The sequence below is a fragment of the Palaemon carinicauda genome, chromosome 9 (assembly GCF_036898095.1).
Source record: "Palaemon carinicauda isolate YSFRI2023 chromosome 9, ASM3689809v2, whole genome shotgun sequence".
NCBI lineage: Eukaryota > Metazoa > Arthropoda > Malacostraca > Decapoda > Palaemonidae > Palaemon > Palaemon carinicauda.
Genome location: NC_090733.1, coordinates 58,652,917 through 58,671,142, shown reverse-complemented (window position 1 = coordinate 58,671,142; position 18,226 = coordinate 58,652,917). Strand labels below are relative to the sequence as shown.

Genomic DNA, 18,226 nt, shown 5'->3' with positions numbered 1-18,226 from the left:
TATATATATATATATATATATATATATATATATATATATATATATATATATATATATATATATAGTGTATGTGTATATATATGTGTATATATATATATATATATATATATATATATATATGTATATGTATATATATATATATATATATATATATATATATATATATATGTGTGTGCAAGATATCAATGAATGTACATCTGATTTATGTGATATTTGTTCAAAGAAGGAAAAGTTTGACATTAAAAATGGAAGATTTTTGCCATGGTAATGTTAAAACATTTAGTTTCCATTGGAAGAGAACTGGTAAAAGAAACAAGTGAGCAAACAGTGTACTCTTTCGTGTAGCTACATCTTTATTCTTCTTGCTATAGTTTTTGCATCAGTGGTGCACACTGCACTTTTCTAGGAAAAAAGTATGTGCATGCCAAGTTGAGGTCTTTTCAATTTCATGTAAACCAGTTCTAACTAACAAAAGACATTCATATAAACCAATTCTAACTAACAAAAGACTTATGATCTATGGAATATTTAAGGGAAGCTAATCTATTCATGCCTATGGTTAATGAATAGCAGGAAAACTACGGTAGTTTTGTGTTTTTAAATCATACCATTTCCTTCATGATGTCTTATTACTGCTAGATATAATGTTTATACAACTGCATTTTTTTCCAGCAACACTTTTGAATTGTACATCTCAAAGAATAGCAATATGAGTGAAGCCAAGTCATATTCTTCATCTTCGCCGCCTCTTATTGTAAATGACCTCTCTCCGGGGGTTATCTATTATGCTGCTGTTGCTCTTAAAGATGATGAAGGCTACTTATCCCCTAAGTCAAGTGTTTTAAGAATTGAAAAACCTATAGGTAATATTCTATCTTTTTTTTTTTAGTCAATTCATCCTTTTTATCTTTTTTTATACATTAGACTTGTGATTTAACACTACTAGTCTTGCTTTATGATAATGAATTATAATAAAGTTTTGTAGTATCTCAAAAAGTTTTATGTTATGTAAAAAATCATGGCTAGTTTTACTGTTTGTTTTTCCCACCACAGGAAGTGAAATAGTGCTGTCCCAAAACAGTGTTGTTGGTGTTGCTGTATCTGTCATTTTGGTTGTTGTTGCTCTAGTTGTAATAGTAGCAATAATGGCAGTACGTCATAGGCGATTAGCCCGGTCTTTCCTCACATTTGCCAATACCCATTATGATCGATCACAAGGCACAACTCTCATCACTACCGATCATAATTTAGGTAATGTATTTTTAAAGCTTTACAATGTAATGTTATTGTCTTGCATGTTTTATTGTGTATTTAGTATTAAGGAAGATTTTAAGTAAGGGATGTGCATATATCATTTCAGGAGCTTGCTACCACATAGAAGGCAGTTATCTTGAAAAATGAAATATATTGAAGCCTTAATCGTAATATTTCATGTACAGTACTATATTGTACAATGGTTGAATTTCAGATGAAGATGATGACTCTCCTATGATAAGAGGATTTTCAGATGATGAACCAATGGTAATCGCTTGATGCAGTCCTGCTGTGACGTTTTCATCAACTGCTGGTAATCTTTATCCTATTGGGTTTGCAGATGGTGTTGTAGAATAGAAGGTATATGAAAACCTTAACAGTGAGAGATAGAATATTGCCATTGAACAAAAAAAGGAAACCTATTATCAGATTAGTAATGCTAAGTAAAGTACAGTATAGTGATAATCTTCCACTGTAAGTTTAGTGTGTTTTAAAGATGTAAATTTGATTGATATAAATGCCTCTTTATACATTGGAAGCTATAGATTGCTGTGATAGTATATTATTATTTTTTCTTTTTTATAAATGGTATGGGTGACTTACATATAATATCCTGCTTCCCTTCCTTTTAGAGAGAGTGAAAATAAAAGTTTATTAACTGAATTGAAGCGTTTGATATTATACTTAGTGTATTTTAATGGAAGTATATATGATATGTATATATTGAGGGATATTGATTTTCTAATATTACGCGAGTGCAAAGAATAGTTTGTAAACACAACGGTATGCAGTAGAAAATATTTTTGATGTCAGTGTAAAATTTTTTGTTTATTTTGTAAGTCATGTTTGTAATCTCAGTTTGCAGTTGCATATCCTTTTGTCCATTGTTATTTGTTTTAAAGTGAGTTATTTTGCATAAATTTTTAAGAAGTACAGGTAAGTTTAAAGATCTCATTTCTATTTTATTGTAAGCATAAGATTTGCTAGAATGTGCTATAAAGCTTTAGTCAAGAGCTGTCTTTGCACTTCTAGAATGAGATCTCGCATTATTATTGACCTTAGATGCTCAAAGGAAAATGAGCGACAGTATAACCAGGGTTTTCAGAAAGGAATGTGATTCAAAGTTTGTTGTAGGTCAGAAGTTTTTTTAAATCCTGTTTTCCAAATTTTAACTGAAACATTTCAAATGCTAATTAAACTTTTTCCTAGTTAATTTTTTCTATTCCTCTTCAATATATCTGAAGATATAATTATTGTTTGGTCTCACTATGAGGTAGTTCTGCTATTGAAGGTTTAGAACAGTACTAAAACTCCTAAAAGATTTTTTAACCAAGTCATTGTGCTGAGTCCTGGAAAGAATTGTTTAAAGTCATTCTTCAAAGTACCAAGGTGTTTGTATCAAGTTCACTTTGAAATAGATCCATCTTATCGTTATCTTTTCTAAGTTACTTGGTATTGTGCCATTTTTTACCAAATGATAATGTATATCAATTAGGAAAATCAGACTTGTTTATTAAAATGCCATTTCTCAAAAGGACAGTTTTCTTGTACCTTCTCGTTTCAGGGATCCCTTCAGTTTTGGATGGGAAATCATTTTATAATTTATGATAATACCAGATGTAAATAACGGATTTTGAGCGAAGCGAAAAATCTATTTTTGGGTTAGGTAGCTATGTCGTCCTGATGGAAGTTCCTTCGAAGGTAGCTTCCTAGGTATATTTGACCTACAGTAATATATCCCAGAGAATTTACCAAAGGTATCCAGAATTCTAACTCCTGGAGCAAATATCCCTTAGAATTTTACGAAGGGATATCGCGTAATATCAGAGGACGTATTCTTGACACGTCTCATGGCTATCTACACCCCCAATAGAGCTTTCTCTTCGAGGGGAAAGAGAGGCAAGAATAAGGAGAGTCGTTCCAGAGACATCGCTCTCGACGATCCCTACTGCTCTGCAAATAGTGCGCCTATCCGCCACCGCGAGGCGCCACCGTCATTCTTTGTAGCTTTGTAGGTGTTGCAGATACAGTACTATAGGGAGGGATTCATTATCCTTTTGTCCCAAAAGAGGGTGGGTCCAACAGGACGACATGGCTACCTCACCCAAAAATAGATTTTTCGCTTCGCTCAAAATCCGTTTTTTGGGCTCAGGCCATGTCGTCATGATGGAAGTGTACCAGAGCATTAATGTATCTGTGGATTTCCAATAGTGCCGTTCATCAAGCTAAATCTTTCCTCTTCAGTCTTTAGACCTAGAGACACCTGATGTTACCGTTATACATCAATCAGCTGATCATGAAATATGTCAGTGCTTCCTGCCCCCTACAGGGATGAGTCTGGGTAGTCTCGAGGAAAAAAACCGAGGATTGTGAGTTCAGGGAGCAATCTAGCAAACAGTTTGTATATTAGTGTCAACATATACGTAAAGCATAGTCTGTACTAGGATGGGATTGGTTTGGGCAGATTACTGTACCTCCCGGGTCTGTCGTGAAGAGACGGACAGGTTTATATATGTGTAGGAAACTTTAAACAGTAAAATGAACAGTCTAGTACAACAAGATCTTACCTGTTTGCCTGGAACACCATGAATCTTAGTTCTGGTATTTACTTAAATATCAAAAAGAGTCAAGGATGCTCTGTCTTATACATTCAATGAAATATTTGGGGCAAAAGAGACGCAAATATTCGTTCTATTGTTTATCACAAAAATAGAAATCATTGTTGTAAACAATTACAATGTATGCTGAATAATTCTGCATAAAAGCATAAACAGTAATAACAGGATAAATAGGGTTTGCCTGAAAAGGAAAAACGTTACCCACTCTAAGGAAATATGAAGTTTCACCATACATTCTGTTGTTACTAGGTACACTGTGCATATAAGAATGCCTGGCACTTGTGTCAGTTTATTATGCTTAATGTCACCTGTGTAGGGAGAACAGTCTATAGTGTTATCACTTAAACACAAAACTCAACACGATATGTCTTAAGAGTCTATCGTGTACACCCTTCACTATAAGTCCCTAATAGTGCACTGTTCTTCGCAGTAATCAAGCAGCGGGTTTTATTACACTGCCCGCCGCCACCACATGAAATTTAATTTCTTGTAATTGCTTCGCGTAGTGCTTGAAGAAGACCCTCGAGGACTTCCATCCAGTGTAAGCACGAAGACTTTCAAACGACATCGTTTGGAAGAAATTCAGAGACGAGGCAACTTTCCTCGGATCATGACCTGCGGGTGTACTGTCTGGATCCGCTTTGCGAATGAAGTAGGTGATTTTCGCCCTAATCTATTTCAAGGATAACGTTGAACCGGAAGTCTCTCCCCTGAAAAGCTGACCTCCCTTAAAGTCTGAAGTTCTACGAAGATAGACCTTTAGGCATTCCACTGGGCAGAGGGATGCTTCTTCCTTCAGAGGGCAGATTCTCCAGGGACATCTCTTAGTGGGCAGCTCGTTCTTGGCGAGAAACGTCGGGTCCGGAAAGAGGTTCAGCTCTCCGCTGTCTGTGAACTAAATGTGGCCATCATCCCTCGAGAGGGCCACTATTTCACTAACTCTGGCTCCTGAGGCTAGTGCAAATAAAAATATTACCTTTTGAGTCAAGTCTTTCAGCGAGCAATCTTCATTGTTCAGGGTTGATGCTAAGTGAAGAACCTTATCCAAAGACCATGAAATGGGCTTAGGAGGAGCTGCGGGCCAAAATTTTGCGCAGGCTTTAGGGATCTTGTTGAAGATTTCGTTGGAAAAGTCTACCTGGAAGGCGTAAAGTATTGGTCTGGCCAGGGCGGATTTACATGTAGTAATCGTATTGGCTGCTAAACCTTGTTCATGAAGAAGGACAAACAGAAGTCCTTAGAAATCTCCTTAGGTTTCTTTGCCTTGACAAAGGCCACCCATTTATTCCAGGAAGACTCATATTGTCTTCTTGTTGACTTTGACTTGTATTCTTCTAGGAAGTTGATACTGTCCCTAGAAATCCCAAACCGTTTCTTGACCGCTAAGGCGAGAAAATCATGAGATGAAGGTTCTGGGTTTTCACTGATGAAGCTGAGACAGTCAATTTCTGCACTTGCTGAGTCAGAACTGGGTCCGGCGACAGGATCAGTTTCAGGCGTAGTTCCGTCACCAGGGGGAACCAAATGCTGTTGGGCCACTTGTGGGCCACTGTTGCTGCCGTTCCCCGAAAGGATCTCAGTTTGTCGAGGACTTTCAGCAGAAGGTTGGTTGGAGGGAATAGGTAGATCTTGGACCATCTGTTCCAATCTATGGACATTGCATCCATCGCTTCCGCTAGAGGATCCTTGTACGGGGCTACATACCGGGGTAGCTTCTTGTTGTCGCTCGTTGCGAAGAGGTCTATCTGCAGTCTTGGGACTTTGCGTAAGATGAAGGAGAACGATCTTGTGTCTAGGGACCATTCTGACTCTATCGGTTTGGTTCTGGATAGAGCGTCCGCTGTCACATTGCGGAACCCTTGAAGATGGACTGCTGACAAGTGCCATCTCTTCTTCTCCACTAGGCGGAGGATGGCTAGTACCACTTGATTTATGTGTGGCGATCTCGAGCCCTGTCGATTTAGGCATCTCATTATGACTTTGCTGTCTAGAACCAGACGGATGTGGATTGAGCAGCGGAGTTTCAGTTTCTTTAGGGAAAGAAAAACTGCCATGGCTTCCAGAAAGTTGATGTGGAAGGTTTTGAAGAGGGGAGACCAGGTTCCTTGGACTTTCCAATGATGAGAGTGACCTCCCCACCCTTCCTTCGAGGCATCCGTGTGAACGGTGACTAACGGTGGAGGTGGTTGTAAGGGAACCTTGTTCTTTAGGTTCTTGGCCTCCGACCATGGCTTGAGTAGGGATCGCAGATGATTTGGCGTCGGTCTTTTTAGATCTCTTCGAGCGTTTGATGCGTATTTTCTCCAGACTCCTGATGCATCTTTTAATTGTGCTCTCAATACTGGATCTGTCACTGAGGCAAACTGGAGGGACCCCAACACTCTCCTGTTGTCTTCTTGATATCCTTGCGGATCGAAGAAGGCTTCTGACAGATCCTCCTATCTCTTTCCTTTTCCTTGATGGAATGGAAAGGCAGTGCGACAGCAAGTTCCAGTGGACGTCCAGCCACTGAAACTTCTGAGCTGGAGACAGACGGGATTTTTCCAAGTTGATCTTGAACTCCAAGTGTTCCAGGAACTGGATCACTTCCTTGGAGGCTTGCCTGCACTCTTCTTAGGATGCTGCCCACACTAGCCAGTCGTCCAGGTAGGCTACCACCTGGATTCCTTTTAGGCGTAGTTGATGAATGACTGCATTCGCCAGCTTGGTGAATACCCTTGGATCTATGTTTAGTCCGAAGGGCATGGCTCTGAAGACATACTGCCTTCTTTGTAGTTTGAATCCCAGGTAGGGGGAAAATTGACGGCTGATCGGAATATGCCAGTACGCATCCGTCATGTCTATGGAGACTGTGTATGCCCGTTTGGGCAACAGGGTCCGGATGTGTTGAAGCATCAGCATTTTGAACTTGTAGTTCACTATGAACTTGTTGAGTGGTGACAAGTCCAGAATTACTCTGAGCTTTTCCGAGTCCTTCTTCGGAACACAAAATAGCCTTCCTTGGAATCTGACAGACTTCGCCTTCCTTATAACTCTTTTGCTCAAGCGTTCCTGAACATATTCTTCCAATATGGGGGTTGAGTGTTGGAAGAATTGAGGGAAGGTTGGTAGAGTTGAGCTCCAACTCCACCCTAGTCCGTTCTTGATTAGGCTGTGGGCCCAGGGATCAAAGGTCCAATGATCCCAAAAGTAGAAGAGTCTCCCTCCTACCGGTAGCATCTCACTTTGAGTGCTGGGAGGAGGATTTACCTCCTTGGCCATGTCCATCCCTGTTTCCCCTACCTCTGGAGGGGCGTCTGGAGGAACCTTGAAAGGATCCTCGAGACTTCGGCCAAAAGGTCGTAGACTGCCTTTCAAACACTGGGGTGAACACTGGTGCCTGAGTCACCAGTGTTTGGGGCACCAGTTGGAAGGTAGTGGCTGGTTGTGCCACCGTCTGGGACACCGTGGCCACAGGAAGCTGCTGTTGTTGCTTAGGCCGAGAGGGCACTTTAGGTCGTTTTGATCTATTCTTTGGCTGGGGACCCTCGTCAGTTGAAGATTTCCTCTTGGAGGACAAGCCCCATTTAGAAAGAAGGTTTCTATTTTCATTGGCGGCTTTGTCCACGACCTCTTTGACCACTTCACTTGGGAAGAGGTCTTTTCCCCAGATGTTAGAAGCTATCAGCTTCCTGTGTTCGTGTCTCACCGCAGCCGAGTCGAACACGAACTTTCTGCAAGCCCTTCGGGCTTTAATAAAGTTGTACAGGTCTTAGTTACTGTTGCCAGATGGGCTTTGGCGAAGACCATGTACATGTCCAGGGTATCTGGTATGCTTGCCATTGTCTCCAGGCCAGTCTGCAGAGACAAGTAAGCGGCTAAGCGTTTTTTCGTCTCCTGTTCCCTACGCAGGAGAAAGTCCGACAGCTTGGGGAGGTCTTCACCGAACTGACGTCCGGCAATATCTGCCTCCAGCTTCCCGACTGTGAAGGTGTTGTGGACATCCTACCAGTCCGCATCGTCTGATGGGAAGGCAAGGGAGAAGGGTCTACACTCCTCCAGTGTAGGGCACAGTTTCCCTGCCTCAACTGCCTTTAAGGCTGCCTTGAGCCCTTTGTCCATAAAGGGAAAGGCACGTTTAGGATCAGCAATGAAGGACGGGTGTCTCTTTGCTGAGAGCTGGCACCTTAGAGCTAGTAAAGGCCCTCTCTTTTAAGGTGGTGGTATATAAGGCCTGAGCCTTAGAGAGTTCAAGGACAATAGATTCCTTCGGCTCTGTTTCCTCTCTGGATGCGGGTTCCATCCTGAGACGGACATAGCAATCCTGGTAGGCCCCTTTGCTGGGCCAGAAATCAATTCCCTCTACTGGGACAGTGCCCAGTTTTTCTGAGAGGAAGATCTTTCCGCCCGACATGGGCATATGCTCTGCGTACCTCCAGGGGTTAACGTCAGAGAAGGCGGGGAGATCTTTAACGTTTAGCTTCTTCGGAGCCAAACGTGTTGCAACTAGTTGATGCATCTCAGTCCGAAGAGAGACCTCCTTCTCGGACGATTTCTGTTGCATGTCCTGCACCATGGACAGCAACGAGTGCAAAGTACTCGTGATCGAATCTAGTTGGGGTGCAGTGGAGGAGGTAGAAGGCACCGGCTCATTCACTGTGGCCGATGACACCGAAATCGTTTCGGCTTTCTCAGTTTCTGGCTCAGGTGGAACGTCATCCGCCTGATCCAACTCCTCCACTAGGAGATTGTTCTCGGTCTCCTCTGAGACAACTGACATGTTGTCTTCTAGCTGGATGCTCTCTAAGCCATCCGAGACTTCAGATTCTACCGTAATCTGAACCAGGGGAATCTCAGGTTGAGCCTGGGGAATAACTGCATCCGAAGATGCCCTAGGGAAAAGACAAGCCCTCATCTTTTCATTAGGAAGGTATGGGCCAGAAGTATTCTTCTGGAAACCCCTGACCCATTTACGCAGCTTTTCCCTTGCTGCGCCCCTTGACTCAGTGGACTTTTGGTCATCAAAAGCCTCTCTTACCAGTTTTTCGCAAACGGTACATACCTGCGGGTCCCAAAACTTGAGAGCCCCCTTGGTGACTGCGCAGCGAGCATGGGCCCTGCACATGTCGTGGCCGCAGAAGTTCTTACTGCGGACCCTGCAAAAGCTATTCCCGCACTCGGGATACTCCTCCTGTAAGGAAAGGAAAAGTCTATTAGTATTCGGTGAAATTCTCAAATTTCAACATACATATAATATTTTATATTAGCTTGGATAGGGTAAGCTATAAGTAGGAAAGACACCTACATGTGTTTCCTGTCCAGCCAATTGCTATGACCACCTCCAATATTGAGAGTAGAATTCTTAAGAATTCCCAGAGGAAGATGATATCCTATGATATAAAGTGTCTCAACACAATCTTCCAGTTTCAATATTGGGGATTAAGGACAATAATGGATCATAACCATTAAAGGAAGAGAGAATCACTCTCTTATATGTGATGGTCTCACAATAGGCTGCCCATGAAGCACCTTGTAGGTTGGAAAAACTTTGGGCTACAGCACTGACTATTTGGTAACAAGTTGCCAGGCCTATTCTGGGCTGTTGAAGGCAAATATTGTCTTCATAACAATGTGTGATAGGCCGCCGGAGGCGGCGGCGGTCTCTGCCGGCGGCGGCGGTCTCTGCCGGCGGCGGCGGTTCTGCCGGCGGGGGCGGTTCTGCCGGCGGCGGCGGTCTCTGCCGGCGGCGGCGGTTCTAAATTGTCAAATGTTTTTTAACGTTTTCTTGAATTCTTTACGAGTCGAATGAGTATAAGTCTAGTTGGATCCATTAAATTAAAACTATCCTTCATTCATGTGGTATGTCAAATATATGGGAGCACCCAGAAAATTTCAATCACACGTGGATAATAAATAGCCTAGAAATGAAACTCAATGATATAGAGAGACAACAGTGGCATGCAGAAGTAGAGAGAAATATATTGTGTAGTAATTATAAACTTTTTAAGACAGAATTTGGCCAAGAAAAGTATATTATAAATCTAGATATACTGTACCAGAAAGAATTGCCCTTAGTAAATATAGGTGTGGTACCCACAAACTTCCTGTAGCAACTGAAAGATATTCTAGGCAGGAGAATCAGCACCCTTGCACACTATGCGGTGGCATTGAAGTTGGGGATGAATACCATTATGTTTTAGTTTGTCCTGTGATTAGAGAAATAAGAGAGAGATACCTAAAGCCCTACTATTGTAGAAGACCTACCACTTTTAAATTCAGTCTGCTCCTCAATACAAGTAGTGCTAGAGAACTGAAATGACTTGCAAGGTTTGTTAACCTTATAATGTGTTTATTCTAGATTTAATACTTTCTAGGATTTTCATTATTCTGGTATTATTTTTCAATGTATGTACTTTCCTTTGTCAGAATACCCTTTAAGCTTTAATTATGTACTTGCTAAATATATGTGTACATAAATATAGTTGTAATCTATTGGTCTCTTCTTTTTGTAGTTTTTGTGTAAAATATATATATTTGTGTAATTTTGTAATTCTCATACTCCGGAAGGGTCGATAGAATAGAATTTGCCTTTGCCTTTGCCTTTGCAATGAAAGTACGAGAGAAAGAAAGGATGGAGGAAGGCAAGAGCTCAGCTTTGCCGACCTGCATCTGGAATGAGGGTTCAAGTGGAAGGGGGAATGAAATTTGGGCTTCCACCCAGCCATATCCCAATCATAAGGGCTATGGAAGGCAGTCCAAGGGAGAACCGATGAACACTCTAAAGAATATGAGGATACCCGCCGGCAGCCGGCCTGGCCGGCGGCAGATGGGGAATCTCAGGCCAGTCCTACAAGAACCCTAGGGTCAATGTAGAACGACGGCCAGGAGGGTGTTGGATCATTCAACACGAAAGAGATAGAGGGGAGGGGGTAGGTGTCCTATAGGTAAGGTAATGCCCGAAGGCACTACCTAACCTAAAGAATTCTGGTCTCATGAAGTAACCTCAGGTAGGGGAAATAATTTCCCCAGGTTGGGTTAGTCAAGGGAGAGGATGTCCGTAGGACACCAACTCCCAGGAGAGCAGAATCTCGTACTAGATGCCCTAGGCAGTGAAGAAATCCTTTCTTCGGTCTAGGGTCTACCAGCACAGGACTGTCTGCTAGGCCAGGGAAGGGGGAATTGTCATACAAAATCCCCAAGTCTGGCCTAGGGAGGTCTAGCCTCCTGAAAGAGCAGCTTAACCTGACATGGGAAATTAATTCCCCAAGACAGGGAGATGCCTAACACAGACTGATACTCTGATGTCCCGTCCCAAACTCAAAACCGACTCAGTGGTTAGGAGAAAGAAAACGGAACGTCTCAGTAAAACTTTGCCAGAACTCTGTTCACAGCAAAGAAAACTGAGAATAGCCTAGGCTAATCAGAGGGAAGGGGATTGCTCTTAAATCTCCTAGGAGATTGGTATTAACTTAAAAGGTCTAGGAGGTGTCAGTCTCCCCTTAAAAGTCAATACAAGGGCAATGGGGACATATATGAAAGTATACTAAAGCCCCTAGGCTAGTAGCCTAGGAGCATGAGAATCGATTACCAAAACTCAATGTATACTATCTTGGAAGAGGTAAAGCATAATTAAGTAATATAAAAAATGTGTAAAATATTGCCTGTGCTTCAATAAAACTTTACCAGGAAGGTTGTATCATGCATGAAGTGTGAGGATGCCTAGGCTAGGAAACCTAGCACTCGTGAGGCTCGATCATAAATAGCCAAATTCACGACAACAATGACATAATATAAGAATCCGTAGCTAAATATCTAAATAGCTAAAGTTATTTAAGCGTAAAAATGCCAGGAAAGGGTCATTCTGGCTAACTAAATGAACAGAAGAACGACCGCGTCACTGACGCCATCCGGCTGGCAACAGCTCTTGTTGCGTTAATTACGATCTCAATCGAAAAGCAAAACTTGCAAGAGCTTACATTTACACAAGATAAAGATATTACTTAACTTTCCAGAAGCTGATGAGGCTAGGGAAGACATCATAGCGTCCAAAAAACTCCAAAATAGCACGAGAGAACAGGGAAAACACCGGTCTAGCGAAGCTACGATAGAAAGAATGACGGTGGCGCCTCGCGGTGGCGGATAGGCGCACTATTTGCAGAGCAGTAGGGATCGCCGAAAGCGATGTCTCTGTAACGACTCTCCTTATTCTTGCCTCTCTTTCCCCTCGAAGTGAAAGCTCTATTGGGGGTGTAGATAGCCATGAGACGTGTCAAGAATACGTCCTCTGATATTACGCGATATCCCTTCGTGAAATTTAAGGGATATTTGCTCCAGGAGTTAGAATTCTTGATACCTTTGGTAAATTCTCTGGGATATATCACTGTAGGTCAAATATACCTAGGAAGCTACCTTTGGAGGAACGTCCATCACGACGACATGGCCCGAGCCCAAAAAGACATTTTAAACAGTTCTTGTTAAATATATTCCAAAGCCTTTAATTATTCTACCTTTAAAAAGTGTAGCTAAGGTGCATGGGATGTTGTGCACAGTATTATTATTATTATTATTATTATTATTATTATTATTATTATTATTATTATTATTATTATAATCGACTAAGCTACAATCCTATTTGGAAAATAAAGATGATACAAACCCAAGGGTTCCAACAGGGAAAATAGCTGAGTGAGAAAGAAAATAAGAATGAATTAAAGATATGAATTATTTTAAGATCAGTATCAAGATTAAGATAGATTATCATACAAGAACTATGAAGAGAGACTTGTGTCAACCTGTTGAGCATAAAACATTTGCTGTAAGCTTGAACTTCTGATGTATCACTGATTCTACTGCGAGATTAGGATGATCATTTCTCAATTTGGTCACAACTGATTTAAAACATCTAGAATACTGTTTAGTGTTGAGCTTTATCATGGAGAAGGCAATACTGTTGGAATAAACTGTATACCTAGTACTTCGCACTGGATTGTACAATCTAGGAAGATATGAATGCAAAGGATAATCTTAAATATGAAAAATCTCATGCAACATGCATAAAGAACTAGCTGAAGAGAGATTAACATCCAAATCAGAAATAAGAAATGTAACAACTTATAGTAGTTTTTTCAACAAATTAAGTTGAGAATCAGCAGGTAAAGACCAGGCAGGAGAACAATACTCGAAACACGGTGGAATGAAAGGATTACTAGATTTCCTCAGGAGAGATTGGTTACCAAAAATCTTGAAAGACTTTCTGAATAGCAAAAGGTGTTTATTTAAAACTTGTTTGATAAAACAAGATTTTTTTTAATTCAGATTTTCTGTTGCCTTGAATAAATCTATCGAATTTTTCCTCTTAGGATACATATAAAAAGGTTCAGTTTTGCAACTCTTGACAAATTTAGTTTAGTAGGTTCATTATTTGAAATTTTGATGGGAATGCATAAAACCTGATGAAGCAGCATTGTCAAAGGTTTGTAAGTTAGGTTTTGAAACACTTTAAAGGTGTTTAAAGCTGACCAAGGTTCTAGGAAACTGAATTGTTTATTTTGTTTTGTTTATTTTTGGTTGACTGATACCATTTGTCATTTCTGCTGTAATTTTATAATGAAATTTATTGTAATTGTAATAAATAATAAAATGTAATAACCAAATACACATCCTCTCTTTTGGCTTGTGGGGCTGAATATCAGTGGGTATTTTGACATCCTGTACTGGAATGTTTTTAAAGGGAATGTAATATATTTGACGGAGATGTGACTTTTTGTAAAATTGCCTAAGTCTTCATATATACAAAGTAATGAGAGATTTTTATGAAAAATAAAGAATAAATCTGTAGTTTTGTTACCTTGCCCACTCAAAGGGGTCCTTTTAACATGGTTTATTTTCATTTTTATCTGGCATTTCAAAATGAATGAAGCATGATATTTCAAGACGATAGATTTTAGTATGATATCTTTCCAATTTTGGCAGCAGTGTTTTTAAATTTTCATATAATTATTTTGAGAGTAGGTAATTTCAGTACAATAGCTATCAATAAGGTTATTGGAATAAATGGGATATGAGTATGCATTTATATGTAGGTTAAGAACATAGGGGTTAAATATATTTGTAATTTTTGTTTAGTGATGTATAAATTCATTACAGTTTGCTTGGAAAGCTATCCAATTGGGATTTGCAAGGTTGTTGATGATTCACTATAACAATCATTTCTAGGTTGTTTCAAGGATTTCCATATATTTTTCTTTTATTTAGCTATTGATGAAGTAGCATTATTGTTGTGTTTCCTTTAGTAAATAATTAGTAGTAATGAAGGATCTCTTCTTATTGCTTTGAATCATTTTTGAAAAGTATTTTATGAAATCTCAGTTTTAATGAGGAATAGGTTATAAGGCTATTGTAAAGACAAGATTCACTGTCTTTATGAATTCTTGTAACTTTACATACTATAAAGAGAGTCATATGAGATCAAAATCTTAACTTTATTGTATTATTCAACGGTAAATTTTAGGTTTGAGTTTTGTTTTATAATAGTCGGTGGAATGTAATGTTATGATAAATAGGTGAATCAATCTTTTGATGTCTTGCAAATATAAAATTAGCTGTTTAGGCATAAAGTTAACTTAAAACCATGTTGGTGTAGTAGTATTAAAAGTGACCCATACAGCACAAGACAATGCTTTACTAACTTCACATCAGTTGTTATGCATCATGATGATCTTTAGTTTCTTTGGCAGGTCCTATGAGAGTAGTATTTTAACTGATTGGGTTAAAATACTTAACAATAATATTTATTTTACTAATATTTGGGATCTGTCCTATCAAAGTACTGTTCTTCTCCATACAAACTGTAGCCTTTCAAAGAAAGTTCATATTTTGAATATTATTGAGAAGCATTTTTATTTTTGCCTTCTATACGAATGTCTTCAACTGAAACTTTTCTATGCTTGCTACAAGATTGCTATTCCAATTTCTAGAATTGGAGGGCTTGCTCAAAGAAATTTTATTTAAAGAGTCAAATGTGGGAGCATGGAGGTAAAGAAGTCTGACACCTGGGTAGCAATATGGTAAACTAAAAAGAACAAAATGATGTGAAGCAAAAAAAAAGTACAGCTAAGATCTAAGGGATACTGCTTAGAACTTCTTAAAAGTAATTTTTAGTGCCGCACTAGACTTTATGAACCCTCCTATATGGGTTGCAAAAGTAAAATAAGATTTTTTCCTAATGCAAATTGTGTGAGTTGCCCTGGTTAGATATTTTTTTAAATGTATACATATGCAACTATTCTATTTTTTAGTCTATGGTAAGGTTAAGCAAAGTGGTTAAATCCTTATTATGCTTGCAAGCATGTTTCTAGATTTTATTGATAACGCATGGGTCTTAGTTTTAACCATCATTACAGTAGAGTTTTTAGTAATAGTGCCTTTTTTCTCCAAATCTTGTATGCTATGAGAGTAGAAGGTTATGTCAAAATAGTTTTTCATAGTGACTCAACATGAAAGAAACATCTTATTTGAAAATCCTCTTTATAACATGGCTGTAATACAAGATTTTAGGATTTCTTATAAGATAAAGCTATTCTTATGCAAGCTACTGAGAAGGTATTATCTCCCTGGATGAATTATTTCAAGTTTGATGTTATTATAGTTAGGGAATAGTGGGTTTTGAAGAGGTTTGAAGGTTTATACATTATCAGCTTATGTTTTTATCAATGGTTCGTGAATTTATCTTCTAACTCTAAGAAATAACGGATTTAGATCATAAGAATTTCCAGGACTGATATTTTGTTCGTCTGTGCAATTAGACTCAAATTGTACAAGTAATGGTAATGGCAAAAATTATACACAAGTAAAATTAGAGGAAAGTGATATACTTGTAATGGTAATGGAATAAAATGTGATTTATAATCAACCCCAATCTCAATATGATTATTATGTATGTTTGCAATATAGATGAAATTAATTTCAGGCCTTATTAATTTTCCTTTTGATGAGATTTAGATTATTCTAATTAATATATTACCCAGTCGTCTTATTTTTTCCTACACAAATACAAACCTTCGATAGACATATGATTTCAGCCAACGTGGAACTTGCCTGTTAACATTTATAATAAGGTGGTAGTAGTGACTGTTGATGGGCAGGTAAGCTCCACCCAACCAACAACCATTTTGACTTTTTGGGCTCAGCCATGTCATCGTGATGGAAGGTTCCTTTAGGCAGCTTTCTAAGGGATATTTGGCTACAGTGATACTCTTAGAGAATTGACCACAGGTCTCCAGAATTCTAACTCCTGGAGCGAGTATCCTTAAAATAACTCTAGGATATCGCATAATATTGGGACGTATTTCTTGATACGACACATGGCAATCTTCACCCCGAATAGTTTTCGCTCTGAGGGGGAAGAGTGGCGAATTTGAAGGGGAGCCGCTATCAAGGTTACCCGGTGGATCCCTTCCCGGTATCACCACGGCGAACCATTCCTTTTAACGTAGCAATTAAGCACGGTGTTCTCCCTTGTTGCTCTCGGTTTTGTTACTGTTTTTAAGGAATATTACAATGCAATATCCAGCATCTTCATCCTCTGGGAAGTTGAGTATTTAATCTTTCCTGTGTATAATTTTTGGCTCCCTTCTCACAGTTAAATTAACATAATTTAGGTGTTAAGCGGAGCAGAACCAGCACATTTTAGGACCACTGTCGTACGCCATAAATGCTTTATTTAGTTAGTAGTATGACGTCCACGGTATTTAGCTATAAAGAAATTCTAGCTATTTAGGCAAAATTATACGAGTGAAGATAAGATTTACACATGTAATATTTCCTCTTCTGATAAAACGTTTCGATCGTATACGATAGGGCCTCGGTGCTACTAGCGTAGCCGAGTTCCCGACTCGAGTAAGGCTTGCTTAATGCGTTTTAGTATACTTTAGTAACGTTATCCCCGTTTATCCTCTTGTATCGTTTTATTAATTCAATCGGAGATAGTACATCTCCTAGAATTACTAACATAATTCGATACTCGTCTCTTTTAGAGATTTGAGGATAAACCCTTCCTTCCCGCTGAGTGCCGCCATTAGGCGACATCCCTATCTTTGGTCTTGCTATAGAGTAGTGTACTCCGGCTTGAATGGGATAGTGTTTCTGTCTATCCCCTTTGCCAGTGAGTATCCCGACTTTGAATTATGACAGTAACTCAGAGTATTCAGTCTTTTTGTCAGCAACTCTACCGATGGGGGATTAGTCATTCCCCTGCCGGTTTCACAGTTGCCGGCATAGGAAGCCCGGCTTCCCTAGTCCACAACCGAAAGTGGTAGTACAGTTGCCGCCACCTTCTCCCTTGTGGTCTAGAAGACATGTCTTATATCCGGCAATGTCTTAGGCTGAGGAATCTTTATTCTTCTGCCACCCAAGACGGCGCCGGCATAGGAAACTATGTTTCCTTGTTTTGCTGCTGATAGTGGGAGGTAGACATGCCGCTTTCTTTCTATGCAAAATATAAGACCCTTTCCCTTCCCCTTCTGTCCTACAACATCTGTGGCTGGTATTCTACAATCTCCCCGCTTGCAGGGCTGATTACGATGCTGGGCCGGGCTCCTACAAAGGCGGCCAGATTGCCGCTTCGACCTTTCCCCTAATGGAAGCAAGGCTCTGGGAAAGGTTGTGCCAGCCATGATGGCTGCCGGTGGGAGACCCATTACAACTTTCAGTATTCTTCAGTCCTCTCTTGGACTGCCATCCACAAACCTTGTAACCGGCAGTGCAGCTGGCAACAGATTTTGTGGCTGGGTGGAAGCTAGAATGAATACATTCTTTCCCCTTCCATTTGAATCCTCATTCTGGAAAGAAGGCAGTAGAGACAGTAGTCCACAACCCTTATTATTGTACTAAACTATAATGATACGGTAGCCCTTCTATCCATTCTTTCTCTTTCTCTGTCGGCTAGTGCCACCAGGTACTAGCCTAGCCGGTAGTATACCAGCAGAACTACAGTATAAGACTATACAGTAGCCAGTATTCCTGCAGTATAGAAATACAGCAGTTAGAAAACTACAGTATATAATATACAGTAGTATGATTTTCCAACATATTCTGTGTGTCTTTTCACAGTCCATTGTTGAGACCACTAAGCAAATGTTGAAGTGAAATATTCCTTCAACATTCTGATGCATCCTAGATCATCAGAACATAAAATTTTTACCCTACAGTATTAATATTCACTTGTGGGAGAGTTAGTGCTAGTATACACCGACTCCAGCTCTACGTACGAGAGCTATTCCACCCTATATTTTCCTGATAAGGAAATTTTAAAATATTAATATTGAGGGGGGTGAGCGCAATTGTCTGGACAGGAAACACAGATATGTGTCTTTCCT

The 18,226-nt window shown here is 39.8% G+C and overlaps 1 protein-coding gene across 1 annotated transcript in view; it reads left to right on the top strand.

Moving 5' to 3' along the window:
* The window catches only part of LOC137646437 (sortilin-related receptor-like), a 248,303-nt gene extending 232,489 nt beyond the window's left edge, over nt 1-15,814 (top strand). Inside the window, exons 15-17 of the mRNA XM_068379537.1 lie at nt 673-863; nt 1,054-1,251; nt 1,469-15,814. Coding sequence (XP_068235638.1) covers nt 673-863; nt 1,054-1,251; nt 1,469-1,533 — 454 coding nt within the window. The 3' untranslated portion in view covers nt 1,534-15,814. The remainder of the gene's footprint in view (nt 1-672; nt 864-1,053; nt 1,252-1,468) is intronic.
* Nucleotides 15,815-18,226: the final 2,412 nt, after the last annotated feature.